General features: G+C 42.1%; 1 protein-coding gene and 1 pseudogene across 2 annotated transcripts in view; one reads left to right on the forward strand and one right to left on the reverse strand.

Annotated features, from left to right (window-relative positions):
• LOC111980202 (probable G-protein coupled receptor 82) overlaps positions 1 to 14,179 on the forward strand; it is a 24,259-nt gene extending 10,080 nt beyond the window's left edge. Inside the window, exons 2-5 of one of the 2 annotated variants that reach the window (XM_024010896.2) lie at positions 1,615 to 1,932; positions 11,864 to 12,439; positions 12,612 to 12,776; positions 12,972 to 14,179. In XM_024010896.2, coding sequence (XP_023866664.1) covers positions 1,627 to 1,932; positions 11,864 to 12,439; positions 12,612 to 12,761 — 1,032 coding nt within the window. In that variant the 5' untranslated portion in view covers positions 1,615 to 1,626 and the 3' untranslated portion in view covers positions 12,762 to 12,776; positions 12,972 to 14,179. The remainder of the gene's footprint in view (positions 1 to 1,614; positions 1,933 to 11,863; positions 12,440 to 12,611; positions 12,777 to 12,971) is intronic. The other variant, XM_024010888.2, reaches the window with a different exon arrangement.
• LOC111971934 (peripheral plasma membrane protein CASK-like) overlaps positions 1 to 22,303 on the reverse strand; it is a 274,635-nt pseudogene that overhangs the window by 95,702 nt on the left and 156,630 nt on the right.

A 22,303-nucleotide genomic window follows, 5' to 3' on the forward strand; every position in this document is an offset into this window, starting at 1 on the left:
ACGATCGTTTGTTTTGTTCATTTTGTAAGTGGTTGTTTTTTCCTTCATTAAAGAAGATGTATTTTTCACGCGCTGCGCCTTGGTCCTCTCTCTCTCCCATAGACGATCGTGACACAAAGATTGATTCTATACTTCGTTTGACATGTTTCTACGGACTGTAATATGACTTTTCGTCTGAACCTTTGCCTGGACCTGCCCGCGCGTTGTGAGTTTAGATTGTGTACTGAACGCGCAAACAACTAGGAGGAATTTGTACATAAATTATGGACTTTATAGAACAAATCAAACATTTATTGTGGAACTGGGATTCCTGGGAGTGCATTCYGAYGAAGATCATCAAAGGTAAGTGAATATTTATAATGCTATTTCTGACTTATGTTGACTCCAACMTGGCGGATATCTTCTTGGGTTGTGTTGGTCTCTGAGCGCCGTACTCAGATTATTGCATGGTTTGCTTTTTCCGTAAAGTTTTTTTGAAATCTGACACAGCGTTTGCATTAAGGAGAAGTATATCTTTAAATCTGTGAATAACACTTGTATCTTTTATTAATGTTTATTATGAGTATATTCTGTGATTTGATGTGGCTCTGTGCAAATTCACGGGATGTTTTGGAGGCAAAGCCAAATGTAAACTGAGGTTTTTGGATATAAATATGAACTTGATCGAACAAAACATACATGTATTGTGTAACATGTTGTCCCGGGAGTGTCATCTGATGAAGAATATCAAAGGTTAGTGATGAATTCTATCAATATTTCTGCTTTTTGTGACTCCTCTCTTTGGTTGGAAAATCGCTGTATGCTTTCTGTGACTAGTTGCTGACATAACATAATGATATGTTCTCCTTTCGGCTAAAAGCTTTTTTGAAATCGCACACTGTGGTTGGATTAAYGAGAATTTTATCTTTAAAATGGTGTCTAATACTTGTATGTTTGAGAAAATTGAATTATGAGAATTCTGTTGATTGAATATGGTGCYCTGCAATTTCATTGGCTGTTGGTGAGCTAGCGGAACCCCAGTCCTAGACAGGTTAACYTAGCTAACCAGTTATATATTCGAAGCCGTAGCAATGGCATACTGCATACTTTTTACTAAACATTACATCATTACATCATTATAAACCCAGGGTCGTTACAAAACAGTATGCGACGATGAGTAGATACTATTCAGTTTAATATGTAGTACGCTATTGTGGGTATTCGGACAGAGGAACTGTTTCATATACAGTTTGGGATTAATGTCTAAACTACTGAAAATGCCTCTCTCTCCCTCCCGTCCTGTATCTACTATATCTCTCTCTTCCCCCTCCTCTCCTGTATTACTATATCCCCCTCCTGTATCTACTATATCTCTCTCTCTCCCCCTCCTCTCCTGTATCTACTATATCCCTTCCCTCCTGTATCTACTATATCTCTCTCTCCCTCCTCTCCTGTATCTACTATATCCTCCCCTCCTGTATCTACTTATCTTCTCTCTCCCTCGCCCATCCTGTATCTACTATATCTCTCTCTCCCTCCCCTCCTGTATCTACTATATCTCTCTCTCCCTTCCCTCCTGTATCTAATATTTCTCTCTCTCCCTCCCCTCCTGTATCTAATATTTCTCTCTGTTAGTCTGACAGATCAATGGAGAACACATCCCAACCCTTCCCACCTGTGTCCAACACCTTCTACCTCAATCCCTCCTCCATCTCTGCCATAACCACCTTCCCTGTCTCCCCCCTCTGCCCCTCCTTCACCACCCGCTTCATCCTCCCCTCCCTCTACACCCTCCTCTTCCTTACGGGTCTCCCGGGCAATGCTCTCTCTCTCTGGGTGTTCCTGAGGCGTATTCCCACCCAGACCTCCACCCATGTCTACCTGTTCCACCTGGGCCTGTCCAACCTGTGCCTCTCCCTCACCACCCCCTTCCTGGCAGCCTACTACTCACAGGTACCGTCATCTTCTACTGACAGTTGGATTGGTACTGAATCTTGGCCAAATGTAGTACTAAAACCCTTTTGCCACCTTTTTTGTAAAGCATGAAATGTGTTTATAATCCAGGTGTTATGTGAAAATTATGTAAACTTTTTCATAAAAGCATGAAATTTGGTTCATTTGTACAGTTTGGGGGCCTGAACATTTTCAGAAATGGAGGCATTGGAAAAACCACGGCGGCAATTTTTCATTCCGCCATAACCAAATAATGTATTTTGTGTCATATCTCCTAAACCAAACATGATATTACAGAAATGCCGATGTCTACCCTTATGTGTTGATGGTCAAGGATTACAATGACACTATGCAAAAAATAAACAGTTCAGATTATTATATAATGGTGGACTGCCATGGTAAACCGTGGGAAGAAATCCAATAAGATCGCCATTGAACATTGAACATCTAATGGTCAAATCATAGTATAAAAGCAGATAAACTGGTTCYACTCTTTTTGGACATTTTCTGGTGTTACAGTGCCTTTACCCCATTACTTTCCCCACATTTTTGTGTTACAAAGTGGGATTAAAATGGTTTTAATTGTCATTTTTTTGTCAACGATTTACACAAAATACTTAAATGTCAAAGTGGAATTTTTGGGGGAACATTTTTAAAACACTAATATATCTTGATTAGATAAGTATTCAGTTCCCTGAGTCAATATATGTTAGAATCACCTTTGGCAGTGATTACAGCTGTAAGTCGTCTTTCTGGGTTTGCACACCTGGATTGTGCAATATTTGCTGAGGRTTGTTGATCAATCCTCAGTTGTCTCCAATCACAACCATTAAATTCTGTACCYGTTTTAAAGTCACCATTGGCCTCAGTTAGGAAGGACGCTTCTATCTTTGTAGTGACTGGGTGTACTGATACACAATCCAAAATGTCATTAATAACTTCACCATGCTCAAAGGGATATTCAATGTCTGCTTTTTTTTTTTTTTTACCCATCTACCAATTTATTTGTCCAAATCCAAGATGGCAGCATGTCAAGTCRTTTGTCTATGACTAGTAGATTTGAACCTACTAATAACCTATTCATTTATGGTTGAGTAAACCAACAATTTCCTTGTTGTGTAGTGCAAACTATTTTGTTTTGCTGGTGTAAAGATCGCGGATCTCCCTCAACTCTGATTWWAAAAAAAAAATGTTTTATTTTTTCTCGCTATTTGCACTTCTTTACTCAAAGTTTACCAATGTAACCCTATCTCTGGCTGGCCTGAGTTCTTTCCTCAGCTTTCCATCCGCGGAGTGTCTCGTCCAACCTGCTCCTCTTCGCCTGGCTGTCAGAGGCAGCTCAACAATCCCCAACCCGTTTTCTCAATCGACCCCCACACCCAATCTACTTACATGCACACACACTCACATACATACACACTGTCCCTCTCTCCCCTTACCTTTCCTTGGCCTCTATCTCTTACATTTCTCAGAGAAAACGACAATTTTCATGGTATTGCTTTGTGCACTGACTTTACTGAACTCTGGGGAAAACGAACATTGTCACTGGGTAAGTACATCTGACAATGTGCTTTCCCGTCCATTAGACATTCTGTCTGCGGGAACTCGCTCTTTTTCACACCGTCCACTCGTCCAAGTGCCGATGCATTTGTGGCATGATGTGAACAGTATGAACTTGTGTCACTACCAAAGTCTAATGGTTTTAAATGACTGTTTTGTATTGTCTGGAAACTCACTTGTAGAATTCGCTTGCAGTAGGTCTCTTAAAAAAGAGAAGCCGTGCAAGGTTATTAAACAGAGGTGCCTAGATTTTATTATTTTGTTGATATCAGGTAATTTGCAACCTAACCCTGGCCCTGATATGCAATGTCTCCAAACCCCCTCTGATTTTAAATCTAGATCTGGTTTTGGTATTTTCCATTTTGTCAAAAATTGATGGGGTTAGGATTTGGGCTAAATCAACTGATACTGATGTAATTGTGTTTTCTGAAACCTGGCTCAGCAAGTCTATTCTTGATAAGGATATTTGTATAAATGGTTACAATGTGTATTGCACTGATAGAGTTTTAAGAAAGGTGGGGGTGTGGCTATATATGTAAAGACTAAATTCCTTGTACATGTGGCAAAGTCTGAAACTATTTGTAAACAGTTGGAATTTCTTGCTTTGAATATTGAGGTTTCAAAGGGTCTCTTTATAACTGTGATTGGTTGTTATAGACCCCCCTCTGCTCTCGGTGATGCGTTTTCTTCTCTGATGCACCTTAGGTCTAAACTTCTTTACAGTGAAATGATCTTGATTGGTAATCTCAACTGGTGATGGTTAAAGCCGGTGTCTGATGATTTAAAAATGTTTTATAATTCTATGAATCTTACCAAGTTGATTTAATTCAATGTTTTATTTTATTTCACCAGGTAGGCTAGTTGAGAACAAGTTCTCATTTACAACTGCGACCTGGCCAAGATAAAGCAAAGCAGTGCGACACAAACAACACCACAGAGTTACACATGGAATAAACAAACATACAGTCAATAATACTGTCACCTTCGTTGAATGGAGGAGACCAAGGCGCAGCGTGATGTGAATACATTCTTCTATTTATTAACGAAGAAACACTAAACAAACTATACAAAACAACAAACCGCTATATATAAACAAGTGCAGACACAGGCAACTAACCATAGACAATAACCCACAAACTAAACTGGAAAATGGCAACCTAAATAGGATCCCCAATCAGAGACAACGATCAACAGCTGCCTCTGATTGGGAACCAATCTAGGCCACCATAGACCTACATATGCCTAGACTAACTACACACACCTAGACATACATAAACTCTATACAATACCAAAACCCCATAGATATATAAAACCCCTAGACAAGACAAAAACACACATGCCACCCTCGTCACACCCTGACCTAACCAAAATAATAAAGAAAACAAAGATAACTAAGGTCAGGGCGTGACAAATGCAATAGAAAAAGTCTATGTACAGTGTGTGCAAATGAGGTAGGATAAGGAAGGTAAGGCAATAAATAGGCCATAGTGGAGAAATAATTACAATATATCAAATAAACACTGGAGTGATAGATGTGCAGAAGATGAGTGTGCAAGTAGAGATACTGGGGTGCAAAGGAGCTAAATAAATTAAATAACAGTATGGGGATGAGGTAGTTGGATGGGCTATTTACAGATGGGCTATGTACAGGTGCAGTGATCTGTGAGCTGCTCTGACAGCTGTTGCTTAAAGCTAGTGAGGGAGAATTGAGACTCCAGCTTCAGTGATTTTTGCAGTTCGTTCCAGTCATTGGCAGCAGAGAACTGGAAGGAAAGGCGGCCGAACGAGGAATTGGCTTTGGGGGTGACCAGTGAAATATATCTGCTGGAGCGCGTGCTACGAGTGGGTGCTGCTATGGTGACCAGTGAGCTGAGATAAGGCGGGGCTTTACCCAGCAAAGACTTATAGAATGACCTGGAGCCAGTGGGTTTGGCGACGAATATGAAGTGAGGGCCAGCCAACAAGAGCATACAGGTCGCAGTGGTGGGCAGTATATGGCTTGGTGACAAAACGGATGCACTGTGGTAGACGGCATCCAATTGCTGAGTAGAGTGTTGGAGGCTATTTGTAAATTACATTGCCAAAGCCAAGGATCAGTAGGATAGTCAGTTTTACGAGGGTATGTTTGGCAGCATGAGTGAAGGATGCTTTGTTGCAAAATAGGAAGCCGATTCTAGATTTAATTTTGATTGGAGATGCTTCATGTGAGTCTGGGAGGAGAGTTTACAGTCTAACCAGACACCTAGGTATTTGTAGTTGTCCACATATTCTAAGTCAGAACCGTCCAGAGTAGTGATGCTGGATGGGCGGGCAGGTGTGGGCAGCAATCGTTGAAGAGCATGCATTTAGTTTTACTTGCATTTACGAGCACGTTGGCAGGCCCACGCGCAAGGAAGAGTCTGTATGCGCCGATTGCAAGCATCGTCTGGAGGTTAGTTAACACAGTGTCCAAAGAAGGGCCAGATGTATACAGAATGGTGTCGTCTGCGTAGAGGTGGATCAGAGAATCACCAGCAGCAAGAGTAACATCCTTGATGTATACAGAGAAAAGAGTCGGCCCGAGGATTAAACCCTGTGGCACCCCCATAGAGACTGCCAGAGGTCAGGGCAACAGGCCCTCCGATTTTACACACTGAACTCTGTCTGAGAAGTAGTTGGTGAACCAGGCGAGGCAGTCATTTGAGAAACCAAGGCTGTTGAGTCTGCCGATAAGAATGTGGTGGTTGACAGAGTCGAAAGCCTTGGCCAGGTCGATGAATACAGCTGCACAGTATTGTCTTTTATCGATGGTGGTTATGATATCGTTAAGGACCTTGAGCTTGACTGAGGTGCACCCATGACCAGCTCGGAAACCAGATTGCATAGCGGAGAAGGTATGGTGGGATTCGAAATGGTCGGTGATCTGTTGGTTAACTTGGCTTTCGAAGACATTAGAAAGGCAGGGTAGGATATATATAGGTCTGTAGCAGTTTGGGTCTAGAGTGTCTCCCCCGTTGAAGAGGGGATGACCGCGGCAGCTTTCCAATCTTTGGGGATCTCAGATGATACGAAAGAGAGGTTGAACAGGCTAGTAATAGAGGTTGCAACAATTTCGGCAGATCATCAGCCCGGCTGATTTGTAGGGGTCCAGATTTTGCAGCTCTTTCAGAACATCAGCTATCTRGATTTGGGTGAAGGAGAAATGGGGGAGGCTTGGGCAAGTTGCTGCGGGGGGTGCAGGGCTGTTGACCGGGGTAGGGGTAGCCAGGTGGAAAGCATGGCCAGTCGTAGAAAAATGCTTATYGAAGTTCTCAATTATCGTGGATTTATCGGTGGTGATAGTGTTTCCTAGCCTCAGTGCAGTGGGCAGCTGGAAGGAGGTGCTCTTATTCTCCTTGGACTTTTTCCCCCCCATTAACTTTTTGTTGTTTGTGCTACAGGATGCACATTYCTGTTTGAAAAATCTAGCCTTTGCTTTCCTAACTGCCTGTGTATATTGGTTCCTAACTTCCCTGAAAAGTTGCATATCGCGGGGGCTATTCAATGCTAATGCAGAACGCCACAGCATGTTTTTGTGCTGGTTAAGGGTAGTCAGGTCTGGAGTGAACCAAGGGCTATATCTGTTCCTGATTCAACATTTTTTTGAATGGGGCATGCTTATTTAAGATGGTGAGGAAAGCACTTTTAAAGAATAACCAGGCATCCTCTACTGACGGAATGAGGTCAATATCCTTCCAGGATACCCCGGCCAGGTCGATTAGAAAGGCCAGCTCGCTGAAGTGTTTTAGGGAGCGTTTGACAGTGATGAGGGGTGGTCGTTTGACCGCAGACCCATTACGGATGCAGGCAATGAGGCAGTGATAGCTGAGATCCTGGTTGAAGACAGCAAATGTGTATTTGGAGGGCAGGTTGGTTAGGATGATATCTATGAGGGTGCCCGTGTTTACGGATTTGGGGTTGTACCTGGTGGTTCATTGATAATTTGTATGAGATTGAGGGCATCAAGCTTAGATTGTAGGATGGCCGGGGTGTTAAGCATGTTCCAGTTTAGGTCACCTAACAGCACAAKCTCTGAAGATAGATGGGGGGCAATCAATTCACATATGGTGTCCAGGGCAGAGCTGGGGGCAGAAGGTGGTCTATAGCAAGCGACAACTGTGAGAGACTTGTTTCTGGAAAGGTGGATTTTTAAAAGTAGAAGCTCAAATTGTTTGGGCACGGACCTGGATAGTAAGACAGAACTCTGCAGGCTATCTCTGCAGATTGAAGCTCCGCCCCCTTTGGCAGTTCTATCTTGTTGGAAAATGTTATAGTTAGGGAAGGAAATDTCAGGGTTTTTGGTAGTCTTCCTAAGCCAGGATTCATTCACGGCTAGGACATCATGATTAACTCACCCACTCGCCCAAATCTCAAATGTCAAATCTACTCTGATTGATTTGATATTGACAAATGTTCCACATAAATATTCTGCGGGTTGGTGCCTTTTTTAATGATTTAAGTGACCATTGTGCTGTTGTTGCTGTTAGAAATAATAAGGTTCCTATAACAAACCCACGCTTTATTCGTAAGATACATTTTAAGAGTTTTAAAACTTCTTATGGGCAGGTGGGACCTGGCCAACATCCGGTGAAATTGCAGAGCGCGAAATTCAAAAATACCAAATTCAAATATTTAACATTCTTGAAAATATATGTGTTATACATCAAAATAAAGCTTAACTTCTTGTTAATCCAGCCGCTGTGTCAGATTTCAAAAAGGCTTTACGGTGAAAGCAAACCATGCGATTATCTGAGGACAGCGCTCCGCATACAAACACATGAAAATCATATTTCAACCAGGCAGGTGCGCCACAACTGTCAGAAATAGCGATATAATTCATGCCTTACCTTTGAAGATCTTCTTCTGTTGGCACTCCAAAATGTCCCAGAAACATCACAAATGGTCCTTTTGTTTGATAATGTCCTTCTTTATGTCCCAAAAATGTCCATTTATTTGGCGCGTTTGATTCAGAAATACACCGGTTTCAACTCGCCCAACATGCCTACAAATGATCTAATAAGTTACCCATAAACTTGGTCCAAACATTTCAAACAACGTTCCTAATYCAACCTCAGGTACCCTAAAACCTAAATAATAGCAAAAATTTAAGACGGAATAAACTGTTTCTAATACCGGATAAAAACAACGTGAAGCGCGCTCCAGTTCATGCGCACCAAAACAGTAGAGTCCACCTGGAGTGACACTTACAATGAATAGGACTACTTCTTCATTACTCAAAAGAAAAACATTGAACCATTTCTAAAGACTGTTGACATCTAGTGGAAGCCATAGGAACTGCAACCAGGTTCCTAATAATAAGGGTATCCCAAAGAAAAAAATKGGAAAATCCTATGACCTAAATTTTTTCCCCTGGATTGTTTGTCCTCKGGGTTTCGCCTGCCATATCAGTTCTGTTATACTCACAGACATTATTYTAACAGTTTTAGAAACTTTAGAGTGTTTTCTATCCGAATCCACCAATTATATGCATATCCTAGCTTCTGTGCCTGAGTAAAAGGCAGTTTATTTTGGGCAYGCTTTTCATCCAGAGGTGAAAATACTGCCCCCTACCCAAGAGAGGTTAATCAGCAGGCTTTCTTTCATGATTTGTTTTATTTTGATTGGAGCAAGATTGAGCTTATTCCTGATGTGGAAACTAACTGGAAATGCTTTTATTATGTTTATTTTATTTTTTTTAAACTTTTTTTTACAAATAGTGTAAAGATTCTCGTCTGGTGAAGGAGAAGAGGACCAAAATGCAGCGTGGTAAGTGTTCGTCATAATTGAATTGAAAAACTGAAGACTACACAAAATAACAACAAGGAGAAAACGAAACAGTTCTGCAAGGTGAACAGACACTACACAGAAAATAAACACCCACAACCAAAATGGGGAAAACAGGCTATCTAAGTACGATTCTCAATCAGAGACAACAATCGACAGCTGCCTCTGATTGAGAACCATACCAGGCCAAACACAGAAATATAACATAGAAAAAAGAACATAGACTACCCACCCCAACTCACGCCCTGACCAACCTAACACAAAGACATAAAAAAGGAACTAAGGTCAGAACGTGACAAATAGTAAACAAACATGCCCCATTCCGCAGGTTCAGAGTTAAAGGGCGGGATAATCCATGGTTTTCTTCTGAGCTGTCTTGTATTATTCACGAATGTAATCTATCCTGGGCTAAAGCAAGGAAATCATGTTCTGATGCTGATTGGCTTCTTAGGCAGTTACGAAACAAGTGTTCTTTTCTTCTCAGGGAGGCCAAGTCTGAATATTTTATGTCTGTTACCACTGATAACCAGAATGACCCTCGAAATTTTTGGAAAGCTGTTCAGTCTATGTATGGAAACAGAAATGTTAATGAATTACCGTCATGTGTATTGAAGGACTTTGTTGCTGTATATGACATCTGGTAGGCTGTTTGATTCAGTGTCCTCTGTCTCTGTACAACCCTGTGTGGATGAACCAGTGAGAGCTGGTCAAACTTTTAGCTTTTTGCCATTCTCAGTGCAAGAGGTACATAAAGTCCTTAAATCCTTAGATCAGAGAAAGCCTGCAGGTCCTGATTTTCTTGATCCCTGATTTTTAAATCTGGCAGCTGATTTCATCGCTGAACCACTTACATATCTGTTCAATCCATCCCTGAAATGTAATGCAATTCCAAGATCAGGAAATCAACATTTGTCCCACCACTTTTCAGAGGGAGATCCAACTCTTTTAAATAATTAACTTTATCGAACAAAACTACCATTTGYTGTGTAACTGGGACCCTCGGGATTGCAAACAGAGGAAGATCTTCAAAGGTAAGTGATTTATTTGATCACTATTTCAGATTTTTGTGACGCCTGTGCTGGTTTAGAAAATATGTTTATGCTGAATGTATGCGGGGCGCTGTCCTCAGACAATCAAATGCTATGCTTTCRCCGTAAAGCCTATTGCAAATCAGACAACGCGGTTTGAGTACCAAGATTCTAAGCTAAAGAATCATGCATGACACTTGTATTTACATGAATGACGCTAGCGTCCCACCGATCCGTAAGAAGTTAACAAGTAGTCTATTTTTTGAGTGTACATACAGAACTGTATCGTCTGCATGTTAACTTGTGGGCAAGCAAGTGGGAGATCATTTATATAGATGGTAAACAGAAGGGGACCTAATATTGACCCCTGTGGGACCCCAATGTTATAGTAAAGAGAGTCTGACTGAGTGTCCCCCAAACAAACCCTTTGACTTCTGTTTGTCAGATAGGAATACATCCAACTAATGACTTCAGTGGACACATTAAGGGAGGATAGTTTGGATAGAAGGACCTCATGATTCACAGTATCAAAGGCCTTTTTAAGATCCAAAAAGACTTCACCACCTATKTCCAGTTTAGATTTAATGCACTCCTGAAAATATAACTATTTACATTGTAGACAGCACAATTGTAATCATTGACCATCAAAACATAGGTGTAGCCATCCCCTTATTATGTTTGGTTCAGCAGATATGACAGAAAATACATTGTCCGGTTATGGCGGAATAGCAAAATGGCCACCACGGCCGCCAGGGGTTGTTTTTGATGTTGTGCATGGTATCATTGAAATACTTGACCTTCAAAACATATAAGTAAACGTCACATTTTCTGTGTTATCATGTTTGGTTCAGAAGTTATGACGCAAAATACATTATTTGGTTGTGGCGGAAAGGAAAATGGCCTCCATATCTGAAAATGTTCAGGACCCCCCCCCCCCAAATTGCTTTTATGAAAAAGTTAACATATCACCTAAAATTTGGCACATATCGCCAGGACTATTATGAATGATTTCTATATATGATTTCTGAAGCCTCTATAAAGGCCTCTATATGATTTATTATGCATCTATTAAGTCCTATACATGATTTATTATGCATCTATAAAGTCCTATACATGATTTCTGAAGCCTCTATAAAGGCCTCTATATGATTTATTATGCATCTATAAAGTCCTATACATGATTTCTGAAGCCTCTATAAAAGGCCTCTATATGATTTATGAATCCTCTACAAAGGCCTTGTAAATAATCATAATAATATAGAATTTTAAGTCTTAAAAGTCATGTTTTGTGTGGCAGATTTATAATTGTTTTAAATGATCTACCAATCATGAGAGTAAGGAATGGATCACATGATCTACCAATCAAGGGATGGGTCACATGATCTACCAATCAAGGTGTGGGTCACATGATCTACCAATCAATGGGTCACATGATCTACCAATCAAGGGATGGGTCACATGATCTACCAATCAAGGGGTGGGTCACATATGTGGTAAAATAAGAACAGTAAAAAAAAAATCCCTTGTCAATTCCTTCCCAGGGTCCAGTTTGGCCGGCGTTGAGCCCCCTGTGCCAGCTGGTCCTCCATGGGGTCACCCCCATTCAGCAGATCAACATCTACATCAGTGTCTTTATCCTGACCTGGGTGGCACTCAGCCGCTTCGCCACCCTCATCCAGCACACCCACGCAAGCCGCCCCAGCACCTGCACCACCTTGCTACCCCATGCCTTCTTCACCAGGCTGAGACGGGTGAGGTTCGCCAAGGCCGTGTGCGCCTGGGCCTGGGGGATGGTGGTGTTGGCCACAGTACCCGTGACAGTTTACTATTCAGTGAAGGAGACGAAGGTGGATGTAGGGAGTGAGGATGGAGAGAGAGGAGGATGGGGTGAGGAGAAGAGGGGGAGGGTGTGTTACAGTGTGGCAATGGAGATGGGGGGAAGCCTGTCGAGGGGGGCGAATGTGGTGTCCATTGTGATCTTCTTCATCTGTTTCCTGCTGGTGCTGACATCGTATATGGCGGTGGCGAGGCATATATGGAGGTCGCGTCGGTGTGCCGTTGTCAACGGTTCCCAGAGACTGCTGGGAAGAGTGTTCCGAAACATCGTGGTGATCCAGGTGGGGATTCCGTCTTCTGGGTGTTTTGGGGAGCCATTTGAATGGTTTCTTACTGATTAAGACTAAGACGGACAGATGCTATTCGCTAGATAGCTAGTTGCTTTATATCTAGCGACTTTAACTTCTCTTCTCAACCTTTCCTCCTCTCCTCTCTTCCTCCTCTCCTCTACAGGTGGTTCTGATAGTGTGCATGTTGCCTTACCACATCTTCAAGTCCATCTTTATCTCCCTAGTCCAGCACCAAGCTGACCCAGCCACCACCATTATGGGGCCCTGCCATCCTCTCTCTGCCATCGTTGAGGTCAACAACACTTTCATATAACCTTTAAATTAAAAGGTGCAGCAGTTTACCATTATCAATAGACAATATACTGTAACTATAGGCAATATTTGTCCATTCATTTTGGCTCAAAAGCACTTCCAGAAGCAAATCATGTTTTGTGGAGTTAAGTTTTATCAGTCTTAGGTATATTACATGAAGTAGAGTTTAAAGCTGTCAAACTTCATAACAGTATGTTGATTTTTGTCTCAGGTCAAGAACTTCCTGCTTTGTCTCACCACGCTGAGGAGTTCGGTCGACCCGGTGATGTACTTCTTGTTGGACAAGACCTTCCACAGACAGGTCATGTTACTGCTTAGGCTCCACCCACAGAAGCCCAGCAGCCAATCATCCGGCGGGGCCACCACGCAGGTTACCACCAGAGCCAATCCAATTGGTGGGAGGTTGGAGGTTGGTGTCATAGGGGTCAGGGGTCATGGAAAGAGTTACACTCTGTGAACTGGAGTCAGTGAAGAATTTTTTGGGATTTTGCTATTTTACAGTCAGTAAAGATTTTTTGGGGATTTTGCTATTTTACATTGACCACTTTAATCACCTCATTCAACAACATTCCTTCATTGACCAGAAGAAGTGAGTCCAATACTTTTACCGTGTGGTGCTGTTTTTTCACTCCCACTATATTCAAAGAGCACGTTGTATATTTATGAGCGAGAGAGAGAAGGAATGTGTAACTGATATGTACACTACTGTTCAAAAGTTTGGGGTCACTTAGAAATGTCCTTGTTTTTGAAAGAAAAAAATAAATAATTGTYCATTAAAACAACATCAAATTGATCAGAAATGCAGTGTAGACATTGTTAATGTTGTAAATGACTATTGTAGCTGGAAACKGAAGATTTTTTTATGGAATATCTACATAGGCTTAGAGGCCCATTATCAGCAACCATCACTCCTGTGTTCCAATGGCACGTTTTGTTAGCTAATCCAAGTTTATCATTTTAAAAGGCTAATTGATCATTAGAAAACCCTTTTGCAATTATGTTAGCACAGCTGAAAACTGTTGTCCTGATTTAAAGAAGCAATAAAACTGTCCATCTTTAGACTAGTTGAGTATCTGGAGCATCAGTATTTGTGGGTTCGATTACAGGCTGAAATGGCCATTAACAAATAATTTCTTCTGAAACTCGTCAGTCTATTCTTGTTCTGAGAAATGAAGGCTATTCCATGCGAGAAATTGCCAAGAACACACACACACACACACACATTTAAAAAGAGAAAGAATGAGAGAAGAAAAAAGCATCCCTGGTGCTGTACAGACTCAACCAAGGACTGATAGGGCCCAGAAGCAGCAGCAATATTGCTAACCTACACCTGCTTCAACAAGAGACTTCTGCCTTCAATCTTTACCCTGTATGCAGAGTGTACACTGTTTATTTTTCATTGTCTAAATATAATGTTCAAAGTGCTACCTTTTCACACAAAGTTTGGTAAATCCACCTTTAGTTTTAACCAGTGGCGGTCAATACCGTTTAAGATGAGAATGGATTAATTTCTATTACAGCATATTTAATGGCTGTCATTCATATTCCATTCACCCAGCTCAATGTAATAGCTATAGGTTTAGGCTACTAAATGATACTCTAAGTTTCCCTGTACCTATCATGAGGTTGCTACAACCTAGCCTATGAATGAAAGTTTACAACGTAGGTGCACACAGGTCGAGAGAATTTTGTAGTAGTAATCAAGGTGACTGTAACGGGTGTCGTCGTCGGATGAAGAGGAATCGGACCAAAGCACAGCGTGGTAAGTGTTCATGACTTTTTATTTAAACTGAACACTAAACAAAAATAACAAAGTGAATAACCRAAACAGTCCTGTCAGGTACAAAACACTAAACAGAAAACAACTACCCACAAAACACAGGTGGGAAAAAGCTGCCTAAGAATGATTCTCAATCAGAGACAACGATAGACAGCTGCCTCTGAGAACCACACCCGGCCAAACACAAAGAAATACAAAACATAGAAAATGAACATAGAATGCCCACCCGAATCACACCCTGACCAAACCAAAATAGAGACATAAAAAGCTCTCTACGGTCAAGGTGTGACAGTGACAGACAGTAACAMATTCAATACCTCCTTGCACACTCTTTCCTGCATCTAGCTGACCTAGGGTGTAATTATTAGTCCAACAGTTGCAAATGAAAGTTTCTATTGGACAAATTCAGGTATTTTTATCCCGTTTTCATTCTGCTTGCTTCCATTTAGAAAATGTTTTTCCACAGAATGAATACACCCCTGATCACACTAAAACAGTTCACTTTCATAGCAGCCGCATAAAAACAGCATGATCACTTTGTATATATAATTCCTTCTCGCTACTATCTACTCGCTCAACTCTTCTCACCCTTCGCTTGTGGACTTCAGCACAACACACCAGCCCCAAAAAACTTTCCAAGCCAAACCTTCATAYCATGATCGCTAACAGCTACACACAGCCTACATCATTGTCACGTCACAGACAACATACTAGCCCGTTAGTAAACCCGCTACAATCATGCAGTACAGTGTACAGTCAGAATGCAGTTTAGCAGTTACACCACCGGGCACCGGTGGCAATAAATTCATAAAACCAAAAGCTTACCTTGACATGGAAGACATCCACTGTTGGATAGCCATAGCCTGCTAGCTAACATAGCATCCCTCTCTGTTTGAGCCGGGTGTTTCAGTAGGCTAAATGCATTTTTTGGGGGGGCTCCACTTTAAACCTGCTTTATCCTGGCTATTTACAGCAGATTAGTGCTGTAATTCACAACATCTCTTCCATGGCTCAGACTCATAAACTATTCCAGTGGGCCACAGCAGAGTGTGTGTGTGTGTGTGTGTGTGTGTGTGGTTGTGTGTGTGTGTGTGTGTGTGTGTGTGTGTGTGTGTGTGTGTGTGTGTGTGTGTGTGTGTGTGTGTGTGCGTGCGCAGGTGTGTGAATGTAGCTGATTTTCAGAGCTTGACGTGTTTTTGTGTCACAGATCCCCCCCATTACTGCTGCTCATTCTGTTCACCAGTTCCGAGAGTCGATGTCACCGGCCTTCTCGGCTGTACTGAACTGTGTCATTAAGCACACCTGGTTCCAATTCCTCACTGATTGTGTGTGATAAATGTGCTCTTTGTCGATTATTGTTCCCATCCGTTGGTGGTGTGAGTACCTATGTGTTGTCTCAGCCTGTGCTGCATGTTATTGTTCCCATGTCCGTGGTGGTGTGAGTACCTATTGCGTTGTCTCAGCCTGTGCTCATGTTATTGTTCCATGTCTGTTGGTGTGTGAGTACCTAAGTGTTGTCTCAGCCTGTGCTGCATGTTTTGTTCCCATGTCTGTTGGTGGTGTGAGTACCTAATGCGTTGTCTCAGCCTGTGCTGCATGTTTTTTTTCCCATGTCCGTTGTGGTTGTAGTACCTATTGCGTTGTCTCAGCCTGTGCTGCATGTTATTGTTCCATGTCCGTTGGTGGTGTGAGTACCTATTGCGTTGTCTCAGCCTGTGCTGCATGTTATTGTTCCCATGTCCGTTGGGGTGTGATACCCTATTGCGTTGTCTCAGCCTGTGCTGCATGTTATTGTTCCCATGTCTGTTGGTGGTGTGAGTACCTAATGCGTTGTCTCAGCCTGTGCTGCGTGTTTTGTGCATTGCGTATTACGGGTTCCGTGTCGTTATACAAGGTTTACCCTCGCTCTTTTGTTTGGGTACATCCCAGTGTTTTGTATACGTTTCTTTTGGGTGTATTAAAAACTCAGATGTATTCCTGCGCCTGTCTCCAAATCCTTTACACCWGCGTGACTTTTTGTCTATATCCAGGAACCATTGTTTCCCATTACAAGATAGTTACCAGTAGACACACACCATCCCACTCAGTCATAAATGACACTAACAAGACTATTAGGAAGTCACTAACACATTCTACCACAGTCAGAAGCCACAGTCTATCTATTAATCGCTCTGATAGTGCTGCCGCTTTCATCCCTCCATCCTTCCCTCGTTCTCTCCATTCATATGGAGAATGTGACATTTCCTCCATATTGAGCTATTAGCCTTCACAGATAAGATCCAACTCCAACTCTGTTTTATCAGCGTGTASACAGGACAAACACACAGGCTGCCAYTACTACCGCTGGCCCTTCTTGGAGCCTACTGGGCTGAATAGAAAGATCACTGTTGGCAGCAGCAAACATTCACTTCTCTCTGTTGCTACAGTACAAAGAGTAGAGTTGAGTTTTGCAATCAATCAAATGTATTTACAAAGCCCTTTTTACATCAGCCAATGTCACAAAGTGCTATACAGAAAACAGCAAGCAATGCAGATGTAGAAGCACGGTGGCTAGGAAATTGTATTTCATGTCCAGCTTTTGCCAATAAGTGTGTGTGTATTAACAGAGGTACAGTGCCTTTGGAAAGTATTCAGAGCCCTTGACTTTTCCCACATTTTGTTGCATTACAACTTTATTCTAAAATGTATTAAATTGATGAGGAGAAAAAAACTATCAACACAYAACACCCCTCAATGACAAAGCAAAAACAGATTTTTAGAAAATGTTGCAAATTAAAAATAAATATTACATTKACATAAGTATTCAGACCCTTTACTCAGTACTTTGTTGAAGCACCTTTGGCAGTGATTACAGCCTCAAGTCTTCCTGGGTATGACGCTACAAGCTTGGCACACCTGTATTTGGGGAGTTTCTCCCATTCTTCTCTGCAGATCCTCAAGCTCTGTCAGGTTGGAAGGGGAGCGTTGCTGCACAGCCATTTTCAGGTCTCTCCAGAGATGTTCCATCAGGTTTACGTCCGGGTTCTGGCTTGGCCACTCAAGGATATTTAGAGACTTGTCCCGAAGCCACTCCTGCGTTGTCTTGGCTATGTGCTTAGGGTAGTTGTCCTGTTGGAAGGTGAACCTTCGCCCCAGTCTGAGGTCCTGAGCGCTCTGGAGCAGGTTTTCATCAAGGATCGTACTTTGCTCCATTCATCATTGCCTCGATCCTGACTAGTCTCCCAGTCCATGCCGCTGAAAAACTTCCCCCACAACATGATGCTGCCACCACCATGCTTCATCGTWGGGATGGTGCCAGGTTTCCTCCAGAGTTGACACTTGGCATTCAGGCCAAAGAGTTAAATCTTGATTTCGTCAGATCAGAGAATCTTGTTTCTCGTGGTCTGAGAGTCTTTAGGTRCACTTTGGCAAACTCCAGGCGGGCTGTCATGTGCTTTTTACTGAGGAATGGCTTCCGTCTGGCCACTCTCACCTGATTGGTGGAGTGCTGCAGAGAAGGTTGTCCTYTGGGAAGGTTCTCCCATCTCCACAGAGGAACCCTATAGCTCTGTCAGAGTGACCATCGGGATCTTGGTCACCTCCCTGACCAAGGCCCTTTTCCCCCGATTGCTCAGTTTGGCCGTGTGGCCAGCTCTAAGAAGAGTCTTGGTGGTTCCAAACTTCTTCCATTGAAGAATTATAGAGGTGACTGTGTTCTTAGTGACCTTCAATGCTGCAGAAATGTTTTGGTACCTTTCCCCAAATATGTGACCCAACACAATCCTGTCTCTGAGCTCTACGAACAATTCCTTCAACCGCATGGCTTGGTTTTTGCTCTGACATGCATTGTCAACTGTGGGACCTTATATAGACAGTTGAGTGCCTTTCCAAATCATGCCCAATCAATTTAGTTTACCACAGGTGGATTCCAATCAAGTTGTAGAAACATCTCAACGACGATCAATGAAAGCTCAATTTCGAGTTTCATAGCAAAGGGTCTGAATACTTATGTAAATAAGATATATATATATATTTTTAAATTGTATACATTTGTAAAAATTTCTACAAACCTGGTTTCACTTTGTCATTATGGGGTCATTATGGGGTATTGTGTGTAGATGACTGAGGATATATACTTTATAATACATTTTAGAAGGATGTTACGTAACAAAATGTGGAAAAAGTCAAGGGTCTGAATACTTTCCGAAGGCACTGTATTTTACCTGCCAGTGCATTGTTGATCCAGTAAAAACTGTAGAGTCTGTCTCAGTGGCCCGCAGCCCACAGTGCTGACCACGCATAGCTAGGTGAAGGCTTTGTTGTGTGTGCGTGTTTTTTTGTGTTTGGCCTTTGTTATGCGGTAATAATACCACACACACACACACACAGCTAATATGCAGTATTTGAAGGGAAAGATGTAACAGTGCTTGCCATGGGACAATGCATATGGCTTCTGCATTACTCTACAACAAATAGCCGAAAGTAAACAGACACAGGAGCTCAGATCAAGTTAGTGTTTGATTTTAACGGTATTCTTTACCATTCCACAATAAAAATACAGTGAGGCATCGCTCCATCAACACCGTCTATCTGAAAACGGCTAGCTATTTACATGTGTACAGTACATCTTCTAGTTTTAGTAGTCTGTAATCTAGTCCATTATCACAAGGTAATCAATCAAACATTCCAAACTGCATTATCATTTCTGTTTCCTGGAACTAGAATGAGAACATCGACATTCCGAACACCACCCCCCCCCATTCTCGTCACATTTTATGTAATCACGCATGTGACAGTCTTTGGTTACACTCTATCACACACACACACACACACACACACACTGTAACGCTCGTCTTTCTCCTCATCTGAAGAGGAGCAAGGATCGGACCAATATGCAGCGTAGTTTAAAGACATAATCATGTTTATTTAAACGAAGACGAAAAACACTTGAACAAACTACAAAATAACAAACGACGTGAACAGACCTGAWCTTGAGAACAAAACACATGAACGCACGAACAGGACGGAACACACGAACRAAACGAAACAGTCCCGTGTGGTACAAACACTGACACAGGAACAATCACCCACAAACAAACAGTGAGAACAGCCTACCTTAATATGGTTCTCAATCAGAGGAAACGTAAAACACCTGCCCCTAATTGAGAACCATATCAGGCTAATACATTGAACCCAACATAGAAACACATAACATAGAATGCCCACCCCAACTCACGCCCTGACCATACTAAACAAAGACAAAATAAAGGAAATAAGGTCAGGAACGTCACACACACACACACACACACACACACACAGCGTGGCGAGAAGAAGGGGTAATAATAGAGATGTTCTGTGATTTATACTTCTAAGATATTCAAATGAATTCAAAGACCTTGACTTTCATGCACCGATGCACACAAGTTGCTCCGTATTCAACAAGGACAGCGTCGCCATATTACCTGTGAACAACACCAGCATTAACTCACTTCAACTCACTGTCTCTGACAACTCTGTCAACAACGACTACACTACTCATAGTTACTGCAATCAATCTCTTGAGTTGTCAGAGTTAAAATGGCTGACGTTGACGAGTGGTTMTAGAGTAAAGATTGAAAGGTTATTGTTATCTATCCATTACCAGGGCAACAACAACAACAGCTCACAGGAGAAGTCAAATAAAACGTGTTTTAGCAGCTTCATCTCAACCTTGCTAAAACCACGGCCAACGTCTTCAACTTGTTACCCAGAGTGTGAGCTAGCGATCTGTTTTCTCACCCTGAACAACTAACACAAGCTGTGTGGTTTACACTTTACAAACAAGCCTGCAAACACTAAGGCACTCTATTTCTGTTATAACGTGAAGGTCACAGAAGGTCATTATGAAACTCTAAATATAAGCTCTRCAGTTGATTTGGTTCAGGTAAATATATGCTTTAGTGCTGCTGTAGTGGCGTTGGAAATCCCAGACAGAGACAGAGGAAACGCTGAGAAGACGAGCAGCACAACTCTTCACATTCACACTTGTGAGCTATGGGTTAAGGCTCCAGAGTAGCGCAGCGGTCTAAGGCGCTGCATCTCTGTCCTAGAGGCGTCACTACAGACTCTGGTTTGATCCAGAGCTGTATCACAACCGGCCGTGATTGGGAGTCCCATAGGGCGGCGCACAATTAGCCCAGCGTTGTCCGGGTTAGAGGAGGGTTTGGCTGGAGCAGGCTATCTTTGCAAAATAATAATTAACTGACTTGCCTAGTTAAATAAAAAGAATCCCTGCTCAGTCTGTCTGTGTTGCTCTGCATGTGCTCACTGCTCATTGTTTGTCTGCATTGTTATTGGAATTGTTTTAATAACCTGCCCAGGGACTGCGGTTGAAAATTAACGTTGATTAATGTTTCACTCTCCCTGTAAAAATAAACTCAAATTCAAATTCACTTAGAAATGTTTCAGACAGACAGCCAGATTGAAAAACACGTCTGGGTCAAGAGAGAATTGAGGAGGGGAGGAGGGGACTGAGCACAGTAAAATCACAACTAGGTTCCAACTCCAAGTAAACTCTGTTTCCGGGAGACACGTGCACAAACACACACACTATCAAAGGAAGACAAGGGCCTACCTTCACGTCTCGATGGATGACATTGTTGTCATGACAATATCGCAGTGCCTCTAAGATCTGTCTCATGTAGTGACTGGAGCAGGAGAAAGGAAGGCAGAAATAAAACGCCATGACTATTGAGTCTAAACAATATTGTTGTAATAGCGACAAGTGGTTATTTCTGTCCATGGTGTTTTGGTATTCTTCTCTGAATTAATTTTTCACTAGTTGTGTTAAATTCAGTTTTGAAAGGTTGAATGCCACATTGAAGTGCAGCCTTGGAGAAAAGTGAAGCCATCAGATTGAATGGAACTCAATGCAACAAGAGGAACTATTTCAAATGGAGCATCATGGGAAGTGAACTTGGTCTTACCTGGCCACCGCCTCACTGTAGACGAAGCCAGCGTCTGCCCTCTTCACAATCTCAAAACACAGGTCTGCACCATCCATACTGTCGGAGAGAGAGAGATAGATAGAGGGAGTGATAGAGGGTGAGTGAGTGGAAGAGGGGGAGAAAGAGAGAGAGAAGKGGAGAGAGAGTGAGAGAGAGATGAGAGTGTGTATGTCTGTGTGCATGTATGTATGTATGTGTCTGTCTGTGTGTGTGTGTGTGTTTGTGTGTGTGTCTGTATCTGACTGTTTGCATGCGTTAATGTCTGTATATGTGTGTTCGATAAAACAATGGATATTCCTTTAAAATGAAACTTGTTCGTTTTTATCGTATCCTTTGTTCGTGTGGAATCTTCAGGGACCTAAGGAGGGTTTCCTCTTGTGCGCAGTCTTTGTCTACAACAGAGTAGACTAGAACAGAACACAACAGAATAGAACAGAGTAGACTAGAACAGAACACAACAGAATAGAACAGAGTAGACTACAACAGAACAGCAACAGAAAGAACAGAGTAGACTAGAACAGAACACAACAGAATAGAACAGAGTAGACTAGAACAGAAAACTGAATAGAACAGAGAGACTAGAACACAACTGAATAGAACAGAGTAGACTACAACAGAACACAACAGAATAGAACAGAGTAGACTAGAACAGAACACAAAGAATAGAACAGAGTAGACTAGAACACAACTGAATAGAACAGAGTAGACTAGAACAGAAACACAACAGAATAGAACAGAGTAGACTAGAACAGAACACAACAGAATAGAAACAGAGTAGACTAGAACAGAACACAACAG

This window comes from Salvelinus sp. IW2-2015, linkage group LG2 (assembly GCF_002910315.2).
Source record: "Salvelinus sp. IW2-2015 linkage group LG2, ASM291031v2, whole genome shotgun sequence".
Lineage (NCBI taxonomy): Eukaryota > Metazoa > Chordata > Actinopteri > Salmoniformes > Salmonidae > Salvelinus > Salvelinus sp. IW2-2015.